General features: G+C 43.1%; 1 protein-coding gene and 1 long non-coding RNA gene across 3 annotated transcripts in view; one reads left to right on the top strand and one right to left on the bottom strand.

Moving 5' to 3' along the window:
- MORC2 (MORC family CW-type zinc finger 2) overlaps positions 1–17,174 on the top strand; it is a 50,032-nt gene that overhangs the window by 13,583 nt on the left and 19,275 nt on the right. Inside the window, exon 5 of one of the 2 annotated variants that reach the window (XM_079956519.1) lies at positions 9,451–9,541. The exons of the other annotated variant lie outside the window; for it this stretch is intronic. Within the exon in view, the coding sequence (XP_079812645.1) occupies positions 9,451–9,541 (91 nt within the window). The remainder of the gene's footprint in view (positions 1–9,450; positions 9,542–17,174) is intronic. 2 annotated transcript variants of the gene reach the window in all.
- LOC307205106 lies at positions 9,558–17,168 on the bottom strand. Its single transcript, XR_013833872.1, has 3 exons — positions 17,028–17,168; positions 14,357–16,265; positions 9,558–13,971 (listed from the first exon to the last, which is right to left on the bottom strand). It is a non-coding gene; the product is annotated as an uncharacterized lncRNA (long non-coding RNA).

Genomic DNA, 17,174 nt, shown 5'->3' with positions numbered 1-17,174 from the left:
TATAAAATAGTACTATTAAGTGAACAAGGCTACCGTTATGAAGAAATTAGAAGAAAAATTGGTGGAAACTTAACCCAAGGTGGCATTTCTGAATTTTTGAAGAGGTATAAGGAGACTCAATCGCTGCAAAATCAGACTGGTAAAGGCAGGAAAAGGTGCACAACAGCAAGTGACGATAGAAGAATTGAGAGACTGTGCCTACATGACAGAAGAAAATCATCTGGATGTGTACAAGATGACATGGCTAAATGTAATGTGAAGTTGAGTGCAAGGACTGTTCGGCGCAGACTGTAGGAATATGTTCTAAATGCTAGAATTCCAAGGAAAAAAGCCATTGTTATCTCTTAAACAAAGGTTGAAAAGATTAAACTGGGCTAAAACCCATGTTAACTGGAAGTCACTTAACAATGTTACTCAGATTGGATCAAGTTTAGTTATGATTTATGTTTGTTTGTTTAAAATTTTGGAAAATCAATAAAAAAAATTTTGGGGAAAACCAAACCCATGTTAACTGGATAGTAGAAAAACGGGGCTGTGTTATTAGGAATGATGAGACCAAAATCTCCTTGGTAGTGATGGCATGAAATACATGAGGAGAAGCATTGGAGAAGATTTACATCCTATTTGCATTACACCTGCCATGAAACACCCAGTTAGTGTTATGATCTGGGGTTGTATGACAGCAAAAGGTGTGGGCAAAATTTGCATCATTAATGAGAATGTAAATGCCCTAAAATACATAGCCCATACCTTAACCCAACTGAAAATCTATGGAGCTGACTAAAGAAACTTGTTAGTCAGAAACAACCCAGCAATAAAACCCAATTAATAGAGGCAATAATTCAATCTTGGTTTCACGTTATTACAGCTGCAGAACTAAAAAAAACTTAGTTCATGAGAAGGCATTGTAAGGTCATAGTTAAAGCTAACGGTTACCCAACTAAGTATTAATTGACATGGTGAGAATTTTTGTGTATCTCATTTTTTCTATGTGTTTCATGTTTAGAACTGCTGTTGTAATATATGATCCTTCATAAAAGTTATTGCATTATGTTCTTCATTAAATTATTTTCCCATTGATATATAATTTTATGGTATTACTCCAAAAAAGTGGTGTTATGAGCCACCAGATCTCGGAAATATACTTTCCCCAAAAGGTTTCCACAATTTTGGCCATTAGTGTAGTTAGAGGGATGTGGGTGTAAGTTCATGCAAAGTAGCCTTCAAGTGAGAATGTTTTGCTTTTTGTTCTGAACAACTATCGACAAAACAGTAAAAGCAGTACAATAAAACATCATTACCCAGAAGCACGAGAACAAAAGTTCTGAATTCCGCTGTTTAATTAGGCAATCAGATATTGCTTCCAGATGATCTTGAAGATGACGGAGATTCTTCAGAAGAAATTACTCTTGAGTCAGACACAGGAACCGAGCAGCTAGTACAGTGCCTTTCTCCTCTTTTGTTGTTTTTGCAGTTGGATTCAAAACTATGCTTACTTGATCTCTTGAGAGACATTCAAATATTGGAAGATCCCCACAGATCTTGTAGAATTCTGATTACTGAGTACTTGAACTTCCAGAGTTCAGAGGACTGAGAACACTAGCTGTTGTGTCCTTCATCATGGTATTTTTATCAAATCCAGAAGAAAATCCAATTGCTGTTGGATTACCTGGCGAATTCTGGTCTACTTAAATATATCACCTGTCAAACCAAGCGAAGTATGTTGCAATCAGAGTTGCAAAATTTGCTGCAGCCACAGAAAATAATAAAAAAGTAACAGCTATATGCTGTTAGCTAGCAAAGTATACATTTGCTCACCCACACATCAGCTGGGTTTATGTACACTGCTTCCATTTTTATTTTTGATCATGAAATAAGTAGAGTACAGCATTATGTCCAGATGTATGAGAATTATTTCACTGCTGATTGCAGGATGGCCTAGCTTCTTATGACCTAGTTATGTAACTTCCAGGCATTTGTCTGGATCCTGCGCATCAAATTGGAGAAAAATTAATACCCAAGAAAGGTCCTCAGTGGCTTCAGGTTGGTGGAGAAGACAAGGTTACTTGACAACTAATTTTGCTAACTACACCAGTGTGGAACTTGGCCTGGAATCTGTATCAGCAGGAGCAGAGAGGCCTCCCAGCTGTCATCTTCGAGAATGGGTACTGTGAGCCTCAAACTATACACTCTGACAGATCGTTAAAACTGAGGTTAACATTGAAAATTACATTTGCAGCACTTCAGACTCCTTTTCTGGTTGGCATGCTCCTTTTCTGTTCAGTTGACATATTAAAACCTGCTATTCTCTTGTCCAGCCACTTCATCCGTGATAATGATGTCTTCGCTATTGCCAGATCTATACCATTATATATACTCCTGCAGTCAATGCACTCATGCTATCAGAATACTACCGTGCCAAGTTGGCTCCTGCAAACTCTTCGAACCTAGCATTGCCAATTGAGAGCAAAATACATCTTTAAGAACAGCAAAGTGTTTGTGCAGTAGAAGGACTATAACATCTGAAGAGTGTGACCTAGGTCATGAGACTATTTAAACTTCCAATCTTCCTAGCATGTTTTCAAAGTGATCATGGAGAAAATAGTAAAACTACAACAGTATTAAAAATTATCTTTTGAAAATGTTTAAAATATAATGGATTACTAAACAATAAATCAGTCGAAAAAGTTGCTCTATCCCAACACAAACTCCACTTAACAGCAATAAGTTTTATATTCTGGGGGCAAAGACTGATAGCAGTCTTCAAACAGTGAAAATGGTGGAATCCGTCTGCTACATCAAGTGACCTGATGGTGTCTCTTTCTTCTATGTCACTGCTGAAAGAGCATAATATGAGCCTGCTGTATGATGCTAATAGCTCATTAGTCCTGCATCCTGTTCTCACAGTGGCCAGCCAGGTGCCGGTAGGAAACCCTCAAGCAGGATATGTGTGGCTACCTTTGAAAGTGACTCTGAAACTACAATTAATCCAGAATGCGGCTGCCAGACTGGTAACTAGGAGTGGCTACTGGGACCATTTGACACCGGTTTAAAAGACCTACATTGGCTCACAGTTTGGTTCTGAGCACAATTCGATGCATTTGTGATGACGTGAATGAATAAATGAATGAATATTTATTTGCATCAGCCATAGCAATAAAACAACAATACGATTTACAAAGAATAGAAATAAAAAGTCAATTATATAAAATGCATTTTAGGGTTTTGAATCAATAGTCAAGTAGTAGATCTTATTCTGATTGCCCCAGCTAAAAACCTTGCTTGCCTTTGCTGTCACCTGCTCATCTTGATCTGCCAAGAGAAAGGACACTGTGGCAGTGGTTGGGCAACCTGGAATGGACAAGAAAAGTGGTGACCTTTAAACCCCTAAATTGCTTTGGCCCTGTATACCTGAAGGAGCATCTCCACCCCCGTCATTCAGCCCAGACACTGAGGTCCAGTTCTGAGGGCCTTCTGGCAGTTCCCTCATTGCAAGAAGTGAAGTTACAAGGAACCAGGCAGAGGGCCTTCTTGGTAATGGTACCCACCCTTCGGAATGCCCTCCTGTCAGATGTCAAAGGATTAACCAATTATAAGCCTCCTGTAGACATCTGAAGGCAGTTCTGTATTGGGAAGCATTTAATATTTAATGTACTGTGTTTCTTATATTCTTCTGGAAGCTGCCCAGAGTGGCTACGGCTTCCCAGTCAGATGGGCAGGGTACAAATAATAAATAATTATTACTATTATTATGAATGCAGCAGCACTCTTCCCACCTGCAATTCCCAGCAACTGATATTCAGAGGTGCAATGTGTTTGGCAGTGGAGTTAGAACATGGCTAGTAGTTGTTGATAGCCTCCTCTGTGAATTTTTCTAATCCTCTTTTAAAGCCATCCAGGTTGATGGTTATCACTGCCATCTGTAGGAGTGATTTCCATAGTTTGTTTATGTACTGCTGTATTTTGTACCTTAGCTAGAAAAAAATGAGTTGAATGACTTGCAGTTTTGTATTTGTATAAAATATTATGTTCATTTTTCACATGGTCTAGTCCTTCCCCTGCCCACCCCCTAATACTGTCTCTTCTCCAGTCTTCAGAGAGTAGCTGGAAGTGGGGAGGCAGCAAAAGGTCCTCCTTTCGTTACACTCTGCAGTTTTAATCTGAAAACGTGGGCGCAATACTGCACCCAGAGCTCAGAAATTGCTTATGCGAATGTTGTAAACTATGCCCAGAACCATGGGAGTTTCAAACACTGGATCTTTCCCGGTGGCTTTGTGCAGATACTAAAGTGCAGTGGAGAGAGCTTTGAGCTTTGCAGCATCACATGTCAGCTTCCCTATGGCTGACCATGGCTCTCCAGTGGTCAAACTCTAGAGCAGGGGTAGGCAACCTAAGGCCCAGGGGCCAGATGTGGCCCAATCACCTTCTCAATGTGGCCCGCGGATGGTCCGGGAATCAGCGTGCTTTTACATGAGTAGAATGTGTGCTTTTGTTTAAAATGCATCTCTGGGTTATTTGTGGGGCATAGGAATTCATTTTTTTCTTCAAAATATAGTCCGGCCCACCACATGGTCTGAGGGACGGTGGACTGGACTGGCCCACGGCTGAAAAAGGTTGCTGACCCCTGCTCCTGAGTATAATAAACTGAAAGAATGAAACTTTCTGACCAAATGTTTGAAATGGTTGAGGAGCTACAGTGGTGTAATCCACTGTATCGAAAGCTTTTATAAGATGAGAAAGAAGCATTATCCTTTTTCTCCAGTTTGATATGATTAATTAGACTACTATTCTTATCTCTGTTTCAAACATAGACCTACACATCTGTGAAGGAAGTAGTTCTAAAACCTTACAAACTCCATGTAATTACACCTTCAACCACATGGAGAAAACATTGACCCTAATACCCATCAACCGTCAGACTGGAGCAGACCTTCAGTATGGGCACATTTCTGCCCCAGAGTTCAAGGTCTTGTAGGAATATCTCCAGGACAACCTGGAAAGGAGGTTTATGAGCCACATATCTTATCATAGAATCATAGAATCATAGAGTTGGAAGAGACCACAAGGGCCATCGAGTCCAACCCCCTGCCAAGCAGGAAACACCATCAGAGCACTCCTGACATATGGTTGTCAAGCCTCTGCTTAAAGACCTCCAAAGAAGGAGACTCCACCACACTCCTTGGCAGCAAATTCCACTGTTGAACAGCTCTTACTGTCAGGAAGTTCTTCCTAATGTTTAGGTGGAATCTTCTTTCTTGTAGTTTGGAACCATTGCTCCGTGTCCACTTCTCTGGAGCAGCAGAAAACAACCTTTCTCCCTCCTCTATGTGACATCCTTTTATATATTTGAACATGGCTATCATATCACCCCTTAACCTCCTCTTCTCCAGGCTAAACATGCCCAGCTCCCTTAGCCGTTCCTCATAAGGCATCGTTTCCAGGCCTTTGACCATTTTGGTTGCCCTCCTCTGGACACGTTCCAGTTTGTCAGTGTCCTTCTTGAACTGTGGTGCCCAGAACTGGACACAGTACTCCAGGTGAGGTCTGACCAGAGCAGAATACAGTGGCACTATTACTTCCCTTGATCTAGATGCTATACTCCTATTGATGCAGCCCAGAATTGCATTGGCTTTTTTAGCTGCCGCGTCACACTGTTGGCTCATGTCACGTTTGTGGTCAACCAAGACTCCTAGATCCTTTTCACATGTACTGCTCTCAAGCCAGGTGTCACCCATTTTGTATTTGTGCCTCTCATTTTTTTTGCCCATTTTTTTTGCCCCAGCCAGTCCATCTATATTCCCTAACTTATTCCCTAACTTTTTGCAGATGAGTCCCAATAGTTTACTAAATTGACCTGGTATGAACCCTGGAGGTGGATAAATGGAAGACCATGTCTCACACCCTCTGCAACCATTTCAAGTAGTTTACTATGCATTGTTTCTGATACTTTCTAGTACTTTTCCAGCAATGTGATTAGACTTCCTTGACTAGCTCGTGATGACAAATGTAGATGACATATTGAGTTTCTGTGAGTAACCTGAGGAACATAGACAACATGTCTGCTTAGTCTTGGAGCGACTATGTGAACACAAGCTTTCCCAGGGACCTTCAAATGGTTTAATGGAAAATTATGTTCCTCCATGTATACACAAAGATCCCAGCAGTGCTTGGGGCTTTGCCAACTTCTTCTGCAGACTTGTTTATACCATCTCCCATCTGGTTTCACCTTTCACTGGGCTTCTGAGAAAGACCCTGTTGCAGGTGTGAAATATGCATTCAAAAGGCTGAAGGCTATCTTCATCTCTGACCCCATTCTGCTTCACCCTCACCCAAGTCAGCCATTATAATAACAGCAGGTGCATCCAGTAAGGTTGTGGGGGCCATTTTGTCCCAGTGCCAGAACCTCATATTTACATGCAGCATTTTATTTGCAGCAACAGGCACCTACTGAAGAAAATGATGACTTCTAGGATTGGGAGCTACTGGCCATCAAGGCGGGATCTGATAACAGAAACGTATCATACATTTGGATCATAAAATGTACAAAACCTCATCAGTTGTTATTTGTTACACTTGGTAGTTGCAAACCAATATTACGGGAAGAATGACAAGGTTGATTTTTTTTTTTATCTTGAAAAGATGGGCTCTGTTCCTGTGAATAGATTCTACTATCCTTAATTCTTACCCCTCCATGGAACTATCAATGTGGACTTCCCTCCCAGGCTCAGAGAGCCCTGTCAACTGATGCATATGCCATTTAGCATCTGATTGGTGTAGCAGCCGATGTTGACTGACCTCATGTCCATATAAGGGCTACTACCTGTTCCACCACCAGAGATACTACTTTCATGAGTGTCCACTTAAGCCTGAGACCCTCCATGGCTACCATCTTGCTCCTGCTGGGGTACTGCATTCCTGAGAAGCTCCTGACTTCTGGTGCCTATCCATATGAAAGGATGTAAAACACTGTCTAGTTCTGTGATGTTGTTACCTGGAACAAGACCCCACACCAGAGACCCCAGGGTTTACCCTTTGGAGACTATGAGTCAACAACTATTTGGCCTTCATTGTTAAACTCCTATCTGCATGAGGAAATGCTAGTGATCTTAATTGTGATTGATAATGCACCTCGAAATGGGGCATTTCATTCCAAATTGGGGCCTACTGTCTTGTCCCCACCGACACACTGTAAACCAGGCATTCCACTTCTGTGAGCTTACGGATAAATGTACTCTCAGGCCACTGGTTTCCGTTCATCTCTTTGTTTCTGGAAGGCATTAATGGAGCTGCTGGGAATAATGTGGGTATGTCTGTCCATGGCATATCACCCATAAATCAATCAGCAAACTGGTAAACCAATATCTTTGCTGCTCCCTCAGCTGTCATCAGGATGAATGGGTCTTCTTTTGTCATGCACAGAATTCACCTGTAACTACAGAATACCTGTAACTACACCACTCATGTATATACCAGATACCGTTTTATACCAGTTATGGATACCACCCCAGGGACCTTCCAACAATCCCCACTTTATCCTTGGTCCATGCTGCTGGAGTTGAACTCGTACACCTGTACAAGGTTCAACAGCTGATCCAGCAACTGGACTTAATAATTTATTGTAATACAGGCAGCAACTGTTTTAGGTGTGTCTGATATGTGTGCCACTGCACACGTGCTTTGTACTGCATCCGTGACACAAAATGTCACAAAAAAAGGTTGGGCACAGTCTTTTCAGGCTTTTTCAGTGGTGTTTCAAATAAATGTGATTTCACATAAATGGGTGGTTCCTTGGAATGTAAACTCCCACGTAAATTGGAAGTTGCCTATACTGAATTTCAGAAAGGCTGGATGTTTTTGCACGTTTCCATCACATGTGGAGATACTTACCAGGTATGGGGCAGCCTCTCCAGCAATATGGTATGGCACTGGGATAGAGCATTGCCAGATTCCTAGGGGTTAGATACCACCTAGATATGAGTTTTAGGGTTAATTCTCTATTGCTTGCTGAAATACTTATTTTTATTTTTTTGTCCAAAGTCTATTCCATTGACCTGGGTCAGGTTCATAACCGAAATCACATTCCCTTGGATGTTTAATAGATAAAGGTAAAGGTACCCCTGCCCGTACGGGCCAGTCTTGACAGACTCGGGTTGTGCGCCCATCTCACTTAAGAGGCCAAGGGCCAGCGCTGTCCGGAGACACTTCCGGGTCACGTGGCCAGCGTGACATCGCTGCTCTGGCGAGCCAGAGCCGCACACGGAAACGCCGTTTACCTTCCTGCTGGTAAGCGGTCCCTATTTATCTATTTGCACCCGGAGGTGCTTTCGAACTGCTAGGTTGGCAGGCGCTGGGACCGAGCAGCGGGAGCGCACCCCGCCGCAGGGATTCGAACCGCCGACCTTTCGATCGGCAAGTCCTAGGCGCTGAGGCTTTAACCCACAGTGCCACCTGCGTCCCTGGATGTTTAATAGGGTCAAGTAAATCCACTGATGCTCTGACTAGAATTTTGCAGATTGTGAATGTTATACCTGGGCCTTGTCCTGTGTATATTTCAAATGAGGTTAGTGGTCTTGTGACAGTCTTTCTGTTAATAGGGTTAGCCATAAAACTGGATTTGGTGAATTAGCAGCCAAGGGATTTGTAAATTTCCTAGTTTAGTCATTATTTCTTGGTCTGATAGTGGTGTATTTCTGTTATAAACGTGACTTAACTGATGTAGTAAGGCTGCAGTACATCCGGAATTTTATCCGGGATTCGTCTTGTGGCAGTCGGAGCGGAATTTTCGCAAAGCGTCTGAAATCCCTTCCTAAAGACGTCTCAGAATTTGCCTCCTTTCATTCTAAATTATATACCTCAAAATCCACAAGCAAAGAAAGATATCCACAATATCTTAGTAAGCTTACCTATACCATCACTAACTCCTGATGAGGAAACTTTAAGATAGCTGTATCTCACTGGAAGAAATTAACAATGTTTTTAAAAAACTGAAACTGCATAAATCTCCAGGACCAGATGGCTGCTCTCATTGGTGAAAGCTTATATCTCACCCCTGAAGGCACCTCCTGGAGGGTGACAGGCACCCTCCTTGTTGAACTAAAAGTTGTTGACTTTCTTTTTCCAGAAGGCTTTTAAAGGTAGTGTTTAGATTTATGTTTGGTTTTATGATTATTTTTATTTTTCTGTAAGGCTATGCTTTATATATGCCACTTAAAAATGCTAACAACCAAGCTGTACATAAGTGCTGCTTAAATGAATGAATAAATAATCCCATACAAAGTAGACCCATTGAAATTATTGGACCTAAATTGGTCATGTCCATTAATTTCAGTGGGTCTGTTCCATGTAGGACTAGCATTGGCTGCAGCCTGTATGTTATTATGACATGGAAGTAAAGAAAATTAGGGAGACACATATTTTAAGTAACAACCCCCCTGTTTCTGTTGTTTTTAGATGATGCTGCAAGTGTGATTCAGTTTGGTAAATCTGCTAAACGGTCACCAGAATCTACTCAGATCGGACAGTATGGGAATGGCTTGAAATCGTAGGTATTTGAAACCTCCTGAAACCTTTTGGTTTGGCTAAGGAGGTATAAGAAGCAAGAAAGATAGAGTTTTGCTTTTCAAATCATTCAAAATTTTTGCATTGACTTGGCTTGCTTCCCTAGCACTACTTATGTCCTTTGTGTATGTCCTTTAACCTTATTTCAGGAATCAAGTTTAAGTTGCAGGCCAACAGCATTCCATGTTTTTATTATCTCAAGGCAATTTTGTATAAGACAGGGCACCCCCCCCCCAGAATACCCTTAGCACTTTATAGATAATAATTAAACTAACATCCTATGAAACACTGGGTGATCCCACCCAGCAGTTGCTGCATGTTAAGTGGAGACAATATAGGAATGTGTGGGCATATTTCCTGATTCCCCCAGAGTGTGTGGGCAGAGTAGCCATTGCACAGCACTACCTTAAAGAGCAACTCATACAAAAAGCAATCTTCTGGTCTGGCTAAGAAGAATTTGGTTGTCTTCTGTATCAGATAGTCCTTGCAGATTTTCATGAACAAGCATGTGTCTACTCCCAGTTGGCTGTCTGTAGCTACAAACATTGGAACAGAAATTACTTGAATATAGCCCAAAATCCTGATTTCATATGAAAACTATTGTTGCATGCTACCCCAATCTCAGAGCGGTGCAAGATTCCAGGGGTTCCAGGCGCTTAACCCAGGGTTCATGTTTTCGTTTGGTAATGAAGCACAGTGGAAACTGAGATGTCTTTATGATATATGGTTTGTTCACACACATATACAACCTCAGCTTAATGGAGGGGCTCACTGTATTGACACCCCAAAAAGTGTCTTCTTTCTCCCATAGCTGCAGCCTTGGATTCAAGCAGAAATCGGCCATGGCACACACTATTTCCTATCTGCAGCTTTCCCCCTCTGGGTTACACCACAGCAAACTCAGACCTCAAACTTTGTCCTTCTAGCTATCTAAGAGCTGAAGGAGGGTCCCTTCCCATTTGGCACAGAGCTCTCTTAATGGCCCATCACCCAGGTGATTGCCTCAACACAGGGAGCTGGCTTATATTCTAACATTTGGGGGGGGGGTTACAGCTGGCTGGCACCCACAAACTCATAACAATATATTTCAGCCAGGTATGCCAGGAGTTAGTTGGCAGTTACACTCAGGTACGTTGCTCATGAATCAAACAAAAGAGATTGAGCAAAAATCAGCTGACTTGGGACTGAGTAATGGCTCCCTTGAGGCAACTGGCGCCTGGCAGTAGAGACATTAATAAAGACAGAAATCACAACAACCAATCTCTGCTTAACAAACATGTTGCAGACAGAATTATTCCAATTATCTTGCTCATGTCTTTGTGTGATATGAGTGATTAATGAGATGAGATCTACTGCTAAATCCTTTGGAGTGTCTTATGAAACCATTTCATCACCGTCATCATTATTGTTTACTGATAATTTGTATTGCAGATAAGAGTTAAGCAGCAACTGTTGGTGAGGTTTCTGCTGAGTCTTCTATGCCATGCTGTCCGAAAGCAAAAGAAAGTGCACAGTATGAGTTCTTGAGACAACAAATAACTTCAGCCAAGGAGGATTTAATGCCTTTGTGGACTGAACTCTAAATCCAAATGAACTCTGCCCTTTCCCAAACTTAGAATCAATAGAATCTTAAGAGTTGGAAGGGACCCAAGGGTCATCTAGTCCAACCCTCTGCGATCTCAGCTAAAGCATCCATGACAGCCATTCAACCTTCTGGCAAGCCATCTTCAAATTTTATTTTATCTATTAAATTTGTATACTGTTCTTCATCCAAAGATCTCAGCCTCCATGGGCAGAGCATTCCACAAAGCGGAGTTGCTGAAGAAAAGGCGTATTCTCGTGTTGCAGATTTCTCATGAAGGACGCACACAAAGAAAGGCCTGAGCTGATAATTGCAGGGTCTGATTCAGGTCATATGGGGAGGAGCAGTCCTTAAGGTATTGCAGCTCTGAGCAGTTTAAGGCTTTATAGTTCAAAGCCAGCTCTTTGAATTGGGCCCAGAAACTAATCGGCAGCTAGGCCAGGATTGGTGTAATACGCTTATATTATCTTGCCCTGGTGAGCAACCTGGCTGCTGAATTCTGCACCAACTGAAATTTATATAGCATGTGCAGAGGCAGCCCAATGCATAAGTTGCATAATCTAACCTAGTGGTTACCAGAGCATAGACATCTGAAGTTAGGGTATCCCTGTCCAGGTAGGAGTGCCGCTGGGCCATCAGCTGAAGTTTATGGAAGGCATCTGAAGCCACCTGAGCCTCAAGCAACAGCAAAGGATCCAGAAATACCCACAACGTACGTACCTGCTCCTTCAGAGGGAGTGTGACACCATCAAGAGCAGGCAACCTCTCATCCATCTGATCTAGGGAACCACCCACTAACAGTCTTACCTGGATTGAGCTTCAGTTTGCCGGCTCTCATCTAGTTCATTACCAAGGGAAGACAACAGTCCAGCATATCCACTGCCACACTTGCAGATGTAAAGGAGATGTAGAGCTGTGTGTCATCAGCATATTCTGACAACGTATTCCAAAATGCTAGATAACTTCACTCAGCAGTTTCATGTAGAGGGAATAAAATTGAACCCTAAGGAACTCATACGTTGAAGCTTCCACGGAGGTGAAGAGCACTCCCCAAGCATCACCCTCTGGAAATGGCCATCCAGGTAAGACCAGAGCCACTGCAAAGCAGTGCCAGCCATCCCTGACTCGGACAGCTACTCGAGAAGGATAGCATGGTTAGTGGCATCAAGCCACTGAGAGGTTGAGGAGCATTAACAGGGACACATTTCCTCTATCTCTCTCCCAATAGAGGTCATCATACAGGGTGACCAAAGGAGTTTCTGTGCCAAAACCGGGACTAAACCCGAATGGAAAAGGTTCCCAACCTGTTCCCTCTCCCTAAGTTCTGGAATATACCAGGGAGCCAAGTGGGCTCCACAAAGCAGGAGAGGGCACTGGAATTGCACATTTATCCAAATAAAACCACTTGGCAGGCGGCAGTATTGCTTCCTGCATGTCGTCAGTGGGATTTCATAGTCTGGAGACGGTGAGAAGCTAAACTCATGGTGGTGAACATGGTGGTTTGTCTAAGAAAAAATTACAAGCTGGTTTGTTGGAGTTACATCTAAAAGCTCACTTGCTGTCATGTGATCCCATGACAGTTGATACCCGAAATCTATAGTGGGTGGAGAGCACCACTAATACCTGTTTGCAGACTTTGCAGCTTTGGTGAATTAGATTGAAGTAATCACTTGAAGTAATGGCAAGTTCTTAAAGAAATGGGAGTGTCTGATCATCTCATCCGTGTCTCCTGAGAAATCTCTATGTGGGACAAGAAGCTACAGTTAGAACTGGATATGGAACAACTGATTGGTTCAAAATTGGGAAAAAGAGTACGACAAGGCTGTATATTGTCTCCCTGCTTATTTAACATATGCAGAATTCTTCATGTGAAAGGCTGGACTGGATGAATCCCAAGCCGGAGGTAAGATTGCTGGAAGAAATATGAACAACCTCAGATATGCAGATGACACAACTTTGATGGCAGAAAGTGAGGAGGAATTAAAGAACCTCTTAATGAGGGTGAAAGAGGAGAGTGCAAAATATGGTCTGAAGCTCAACATCAAAAAAACTAAGACCATGGCCACTGGTCCTATCACCTCCTGGTAAATAGAAGGGAAGAAATGGAGGCAGTGAGAGATTTTACTTTCTTGGGCTCCATGATCACTGCAGATGGTGACAGCAGTCACAAAATTAAAATACACCTGCTTCTTGGGAGAAAAACAATGACAAACCTAGACAGCATCTTAAAAAGCAGAGATGTTACCTTGCTGACAAAGGTCCGTATAGTTAAAGCTATGGTTTTCCCAGTAGTGATGTATGGAAGTGAGAACTAGACCATAAAGAAGGCTGATTGCCAAAGAATTGATGCTTTTGAGTTATGGTGCTTAAGGAGACTCTTGAGAGTCTCATGGACTGCAAGATCAAACCTATCCATTCTTAAGGAAATTAGCCCTGAGTGCTCACTGGAAGGACAGATCCTGAAGCTGAGGCTCCGATACTTTTGGCCGCCTCATGAGAAGAGAAGACTCCTTGGAAAAGACCCTTGTATGTTGGAAAAGATTGAGGACACAAGGAGAAGGGGACAACAGAGGACGAGATGGTTGGACAGTGTTCTCGAAGCTACTAACATGAGTTTGACCAAACTTCAGGAGGCAGTGGAAAACAGAAATGCCTGGTGTGCTCTGGTCCATGGGGTCACGAAGAGTCGGACACAACTAAACGACTAAACAATAATGACTTACGGCTTCTGGAGTTCAGATGCTTTATTCATGCAGGAACTATTATAGGATGAGTGAAATAGAGAGAAAAATAGCAGACATCTTGTCTGGAGAAAACAACAAACAAAATTGCTAAGCTTTAAGGGTAGAGTTGTCAGGGACGCAGGTGGCGCTGTGGGTTAAAGCCTCAGCGCCTAGGGCTTGCCGATCGAAAGGTCGGCGGTTCGAATCCCTGCGGCGGGGTGCGCTCCCGCTGCTCGGTCCCAGCGCCTGCCAACCTAGCAGTTCGAAAGCACCTCCGGGTGCAAGTAGATAAATAGGGACCGCTTACCAGCGGGAAGGTAAACGGCGTTTCCGTGTGCAGCTCTGGCTCGCCAGAGCAGCGATGTCACGCTGGCCACGTGACCCGGAAGTGTCTCCGGACAGCGCTGGCCCCTGGCCTCTTAAGTGAGATGGGCGCACAACCCCAGAGTCTGTCAAGACTGGCCCGTACGGGCAGGGGTACCTTTACCTTTACCTTTTTAAGGGTAGAGTTAACTTAGATAGGTTACAAGTAAGTGCTGGCTAGGTTGTTACACAAACAGTGCCCTCTAGTGGTTTAAAGCTACATGCATCAACTAGAAGCTTAAAAGAAGGTAATATATTTGCTTTCCTCCAACAATATTAGGTGTTTCCTGTGGTTGGTCTACTTGGATTTTAACAAAATGCATAATAATAGTTGCAGAATATTTATAAAGTTACAGCTCTAAATTGAGATCTAAATGGAGATCTTCTCAATTCTTCCAAAGGAAGAATTCAGGACCTCGCAGAAAACCCTTATAGCAAATATGGACAAACTGGACAATTCAACAAACTGAAACAGTAAAACTATCCATAAAACAATGAACCAATTTATCAGACAGAAAATTGCCTGGGTTGCACCTTAAAGAAAGCCTTCATAAACAAAAAAATGTCTTCAGTAGGTACCTAAACATCTTCACTCAAGGCATCTTTCTGATTTTGTCTGGTAATTTGTTCCAGAGAGCTAGATTTGCAACACTAAAAGCCCAGTTTCTAACACAGGCTAAGTGTGCCTGTGGGCAACCCTTTCACATGCATGATTTACAGAATATGTGCTCGTTTTGTACTTTTAACTGGCATCAACTCGGATTGTCATTAGTTCTTCTCTCCTTCAGAATGATCTTGTGATGAAAGACCACCCCAAGTCTTCACAGGATAGCCTATCTATGAACTTGTACAAAATGGAACAAAAGGAAAGAGCTGTGAGAAATAGAAACTTAACTGTCACTAAGATGTGCTGTACTGTACCTCTGTTTCCTCAAGTGCATGTTGCAGATACAGTATGTAAGAAGCTCCCTCATACTGAATCAAACCATTGACCATCTAGCAAACACATCATTGTCTATGCTGACAGTAGCACCTCTCCAGAGTTCCAGATGAAGGCCTTTCCCAGCCCTACCTGGAGATACCTTGAGACTGTCTATAAGCAAACCATGTTTACCATTGAGCCACAGTCCCCTCTTCAAAAGGACTAGGGCAACAAATGTGTATGTTGAAATCTAAATTTCTTGTCAACAAGAAGTTTCTCTTCTGAAACTAAGTAGGAGAGCATTGATCTGCTGTACATTTATATATTTTGTTCCATATGTACATCTAATCAACCTGCCATGGACGCTCCAAGGCACAGAAGCTACTTGAACTCTGGAATATGGGAAGAATCTGGATTATGGTGTCTATTCTGTTATTTTACATCTACATATAATTATTGCTGATGAATTTTAACGCCAGAGTAGGACGGGACAATTGAATTATTTGTAGGAAAAGTCTTATCCATTGAAAAATACATAATATAAAAATCAACTACTATTTTGGATAACTGGTTGACAACCCTAATGAAGAATTTTAGTTGAGTAATCATACACATTTGATTTACATATTTCCCATTCTCAACATAGGTGCCATATTTTGAAACATCAGTTGGAAGTATGACATATTTTTAATGCTGTCATTCATTAGAAATATTATTTTTTAATATTTTTCATGTTGGAAGTAACACACCAAAAGCAAAATAGTCTCAGAAGTAAGCAAATCTGTCTTCCTTAACCTACTTAAATATTGTCCTTGTTGATTAAAACTGTTCCACTCCACTTAATCAACAAGGGTTTTATCTTATTAATCTACTAACTAGGGTTGCAAGCTTTATTAATGATGTAACTACATATCAGAAGTCCTATAAACAGGAAATGTGGCAGAAAGTTTGGTGATATGATTCACGCAAGTGTCCAGATAAATGAATGTGTTGCATTACGATTTATACAACAGAGGTGCTGATTGGATGTGAAGTATCACTCAATTTAGTTAGCGGGTTGCTGGTTTTTGTTGTGCCGTTATGAACAAGTCAGTATCTTGGTCACACTGGAATGTGACTTACCGTATTTTTCTCCCCATAGGACGCACCGCCCTATAGGACGCACCTAGTTTTTTTGTGGGGGAAATAAAGAAAAAAAATTATTTCCCCCCCAGGTACAGGGTTGGTGCAGGGGAAGCCCGAGCTTCCCCTGACCCCAGCCCCCAGAAGAGCCTGCTATCCGCAAGCCTAGGGAGCCGCGTTGGTCTCCCCAGGATTGCGGACAGCTATGCGAAGCCCGGCGCGCTGAGGCTTCCTAATGCAGGCAGCTCTGCGCAACCCTCCGGAGGCCGGCGCTGCCCCGGGAGGGCAGGCAGCTCTGTGCGACCCTTCGGAGGCCGCGCTGCTTGGCGCCGGGCTCCGGAGGGTCGCGCAGTTCTGCGCGGACCCCGGGAGCGCAGGCAGTTCTGCGCGACCCTCCGGAGGCCGGCGCGGCTTGGCGCCGGGCTCCGGAGCGATGCACAGAGCTGCGTGGACCCCGGGAGGGCAGGCAGCTCTGCACAACCCTCCGGAGGCCAGCGCGGCTTGGCCCCGGGCTCTGGAGGGTCGCGCAGAGCTGCACGGAGCCCGGGAGGGCAGGTAGCTCTGCGTGACCCTCCGGAGGCCGACGCGGCTTGGCGCCGGTCTCTGGAGGGTTGCGCAGAGCTTCCTGAAGCCTGGAGAGCGAGAGCCTCTCGCTCCCCAGGCTTCAGCGAAAGCCTGTATCCGCCACATAGGAGGCACCCACATTTCCCCTTCATTTTTGGAGGGGAAAAAGTGCGTCCTATAGGGCGAAAAATACGGTAAGTGTCGGGTACTTGCTTCAAGTTGGAACAGTAAACAAGTTTACATCTTTGATTATCAGAAAAAAAAATGCTGTTTATTAGGACGTGGATAGCAGAGTATTTTAATATTGCTCCTAAGCTGTACAGTGGTACCTTGGTTTGCA

The sequence above is a fragment of the Podarcis cretensis genome (assembly GCF_951804945.1).
Source record: "Podarcis cretensis genome assembly, chromosome: 16".
Classification (NCBI taxonomy): domain Eukaryota; kingdom Metazoa; phylum Chordata; class Lepidosauria; order Squamata; family Lacertidae; genus Podarcis; species Podarcis cretensis.
The sequence above is the reverse complement of the archived record's forward strand: the minus strand, read 5'-3'. Positions and strand labels throughout refer to the sequence as shown.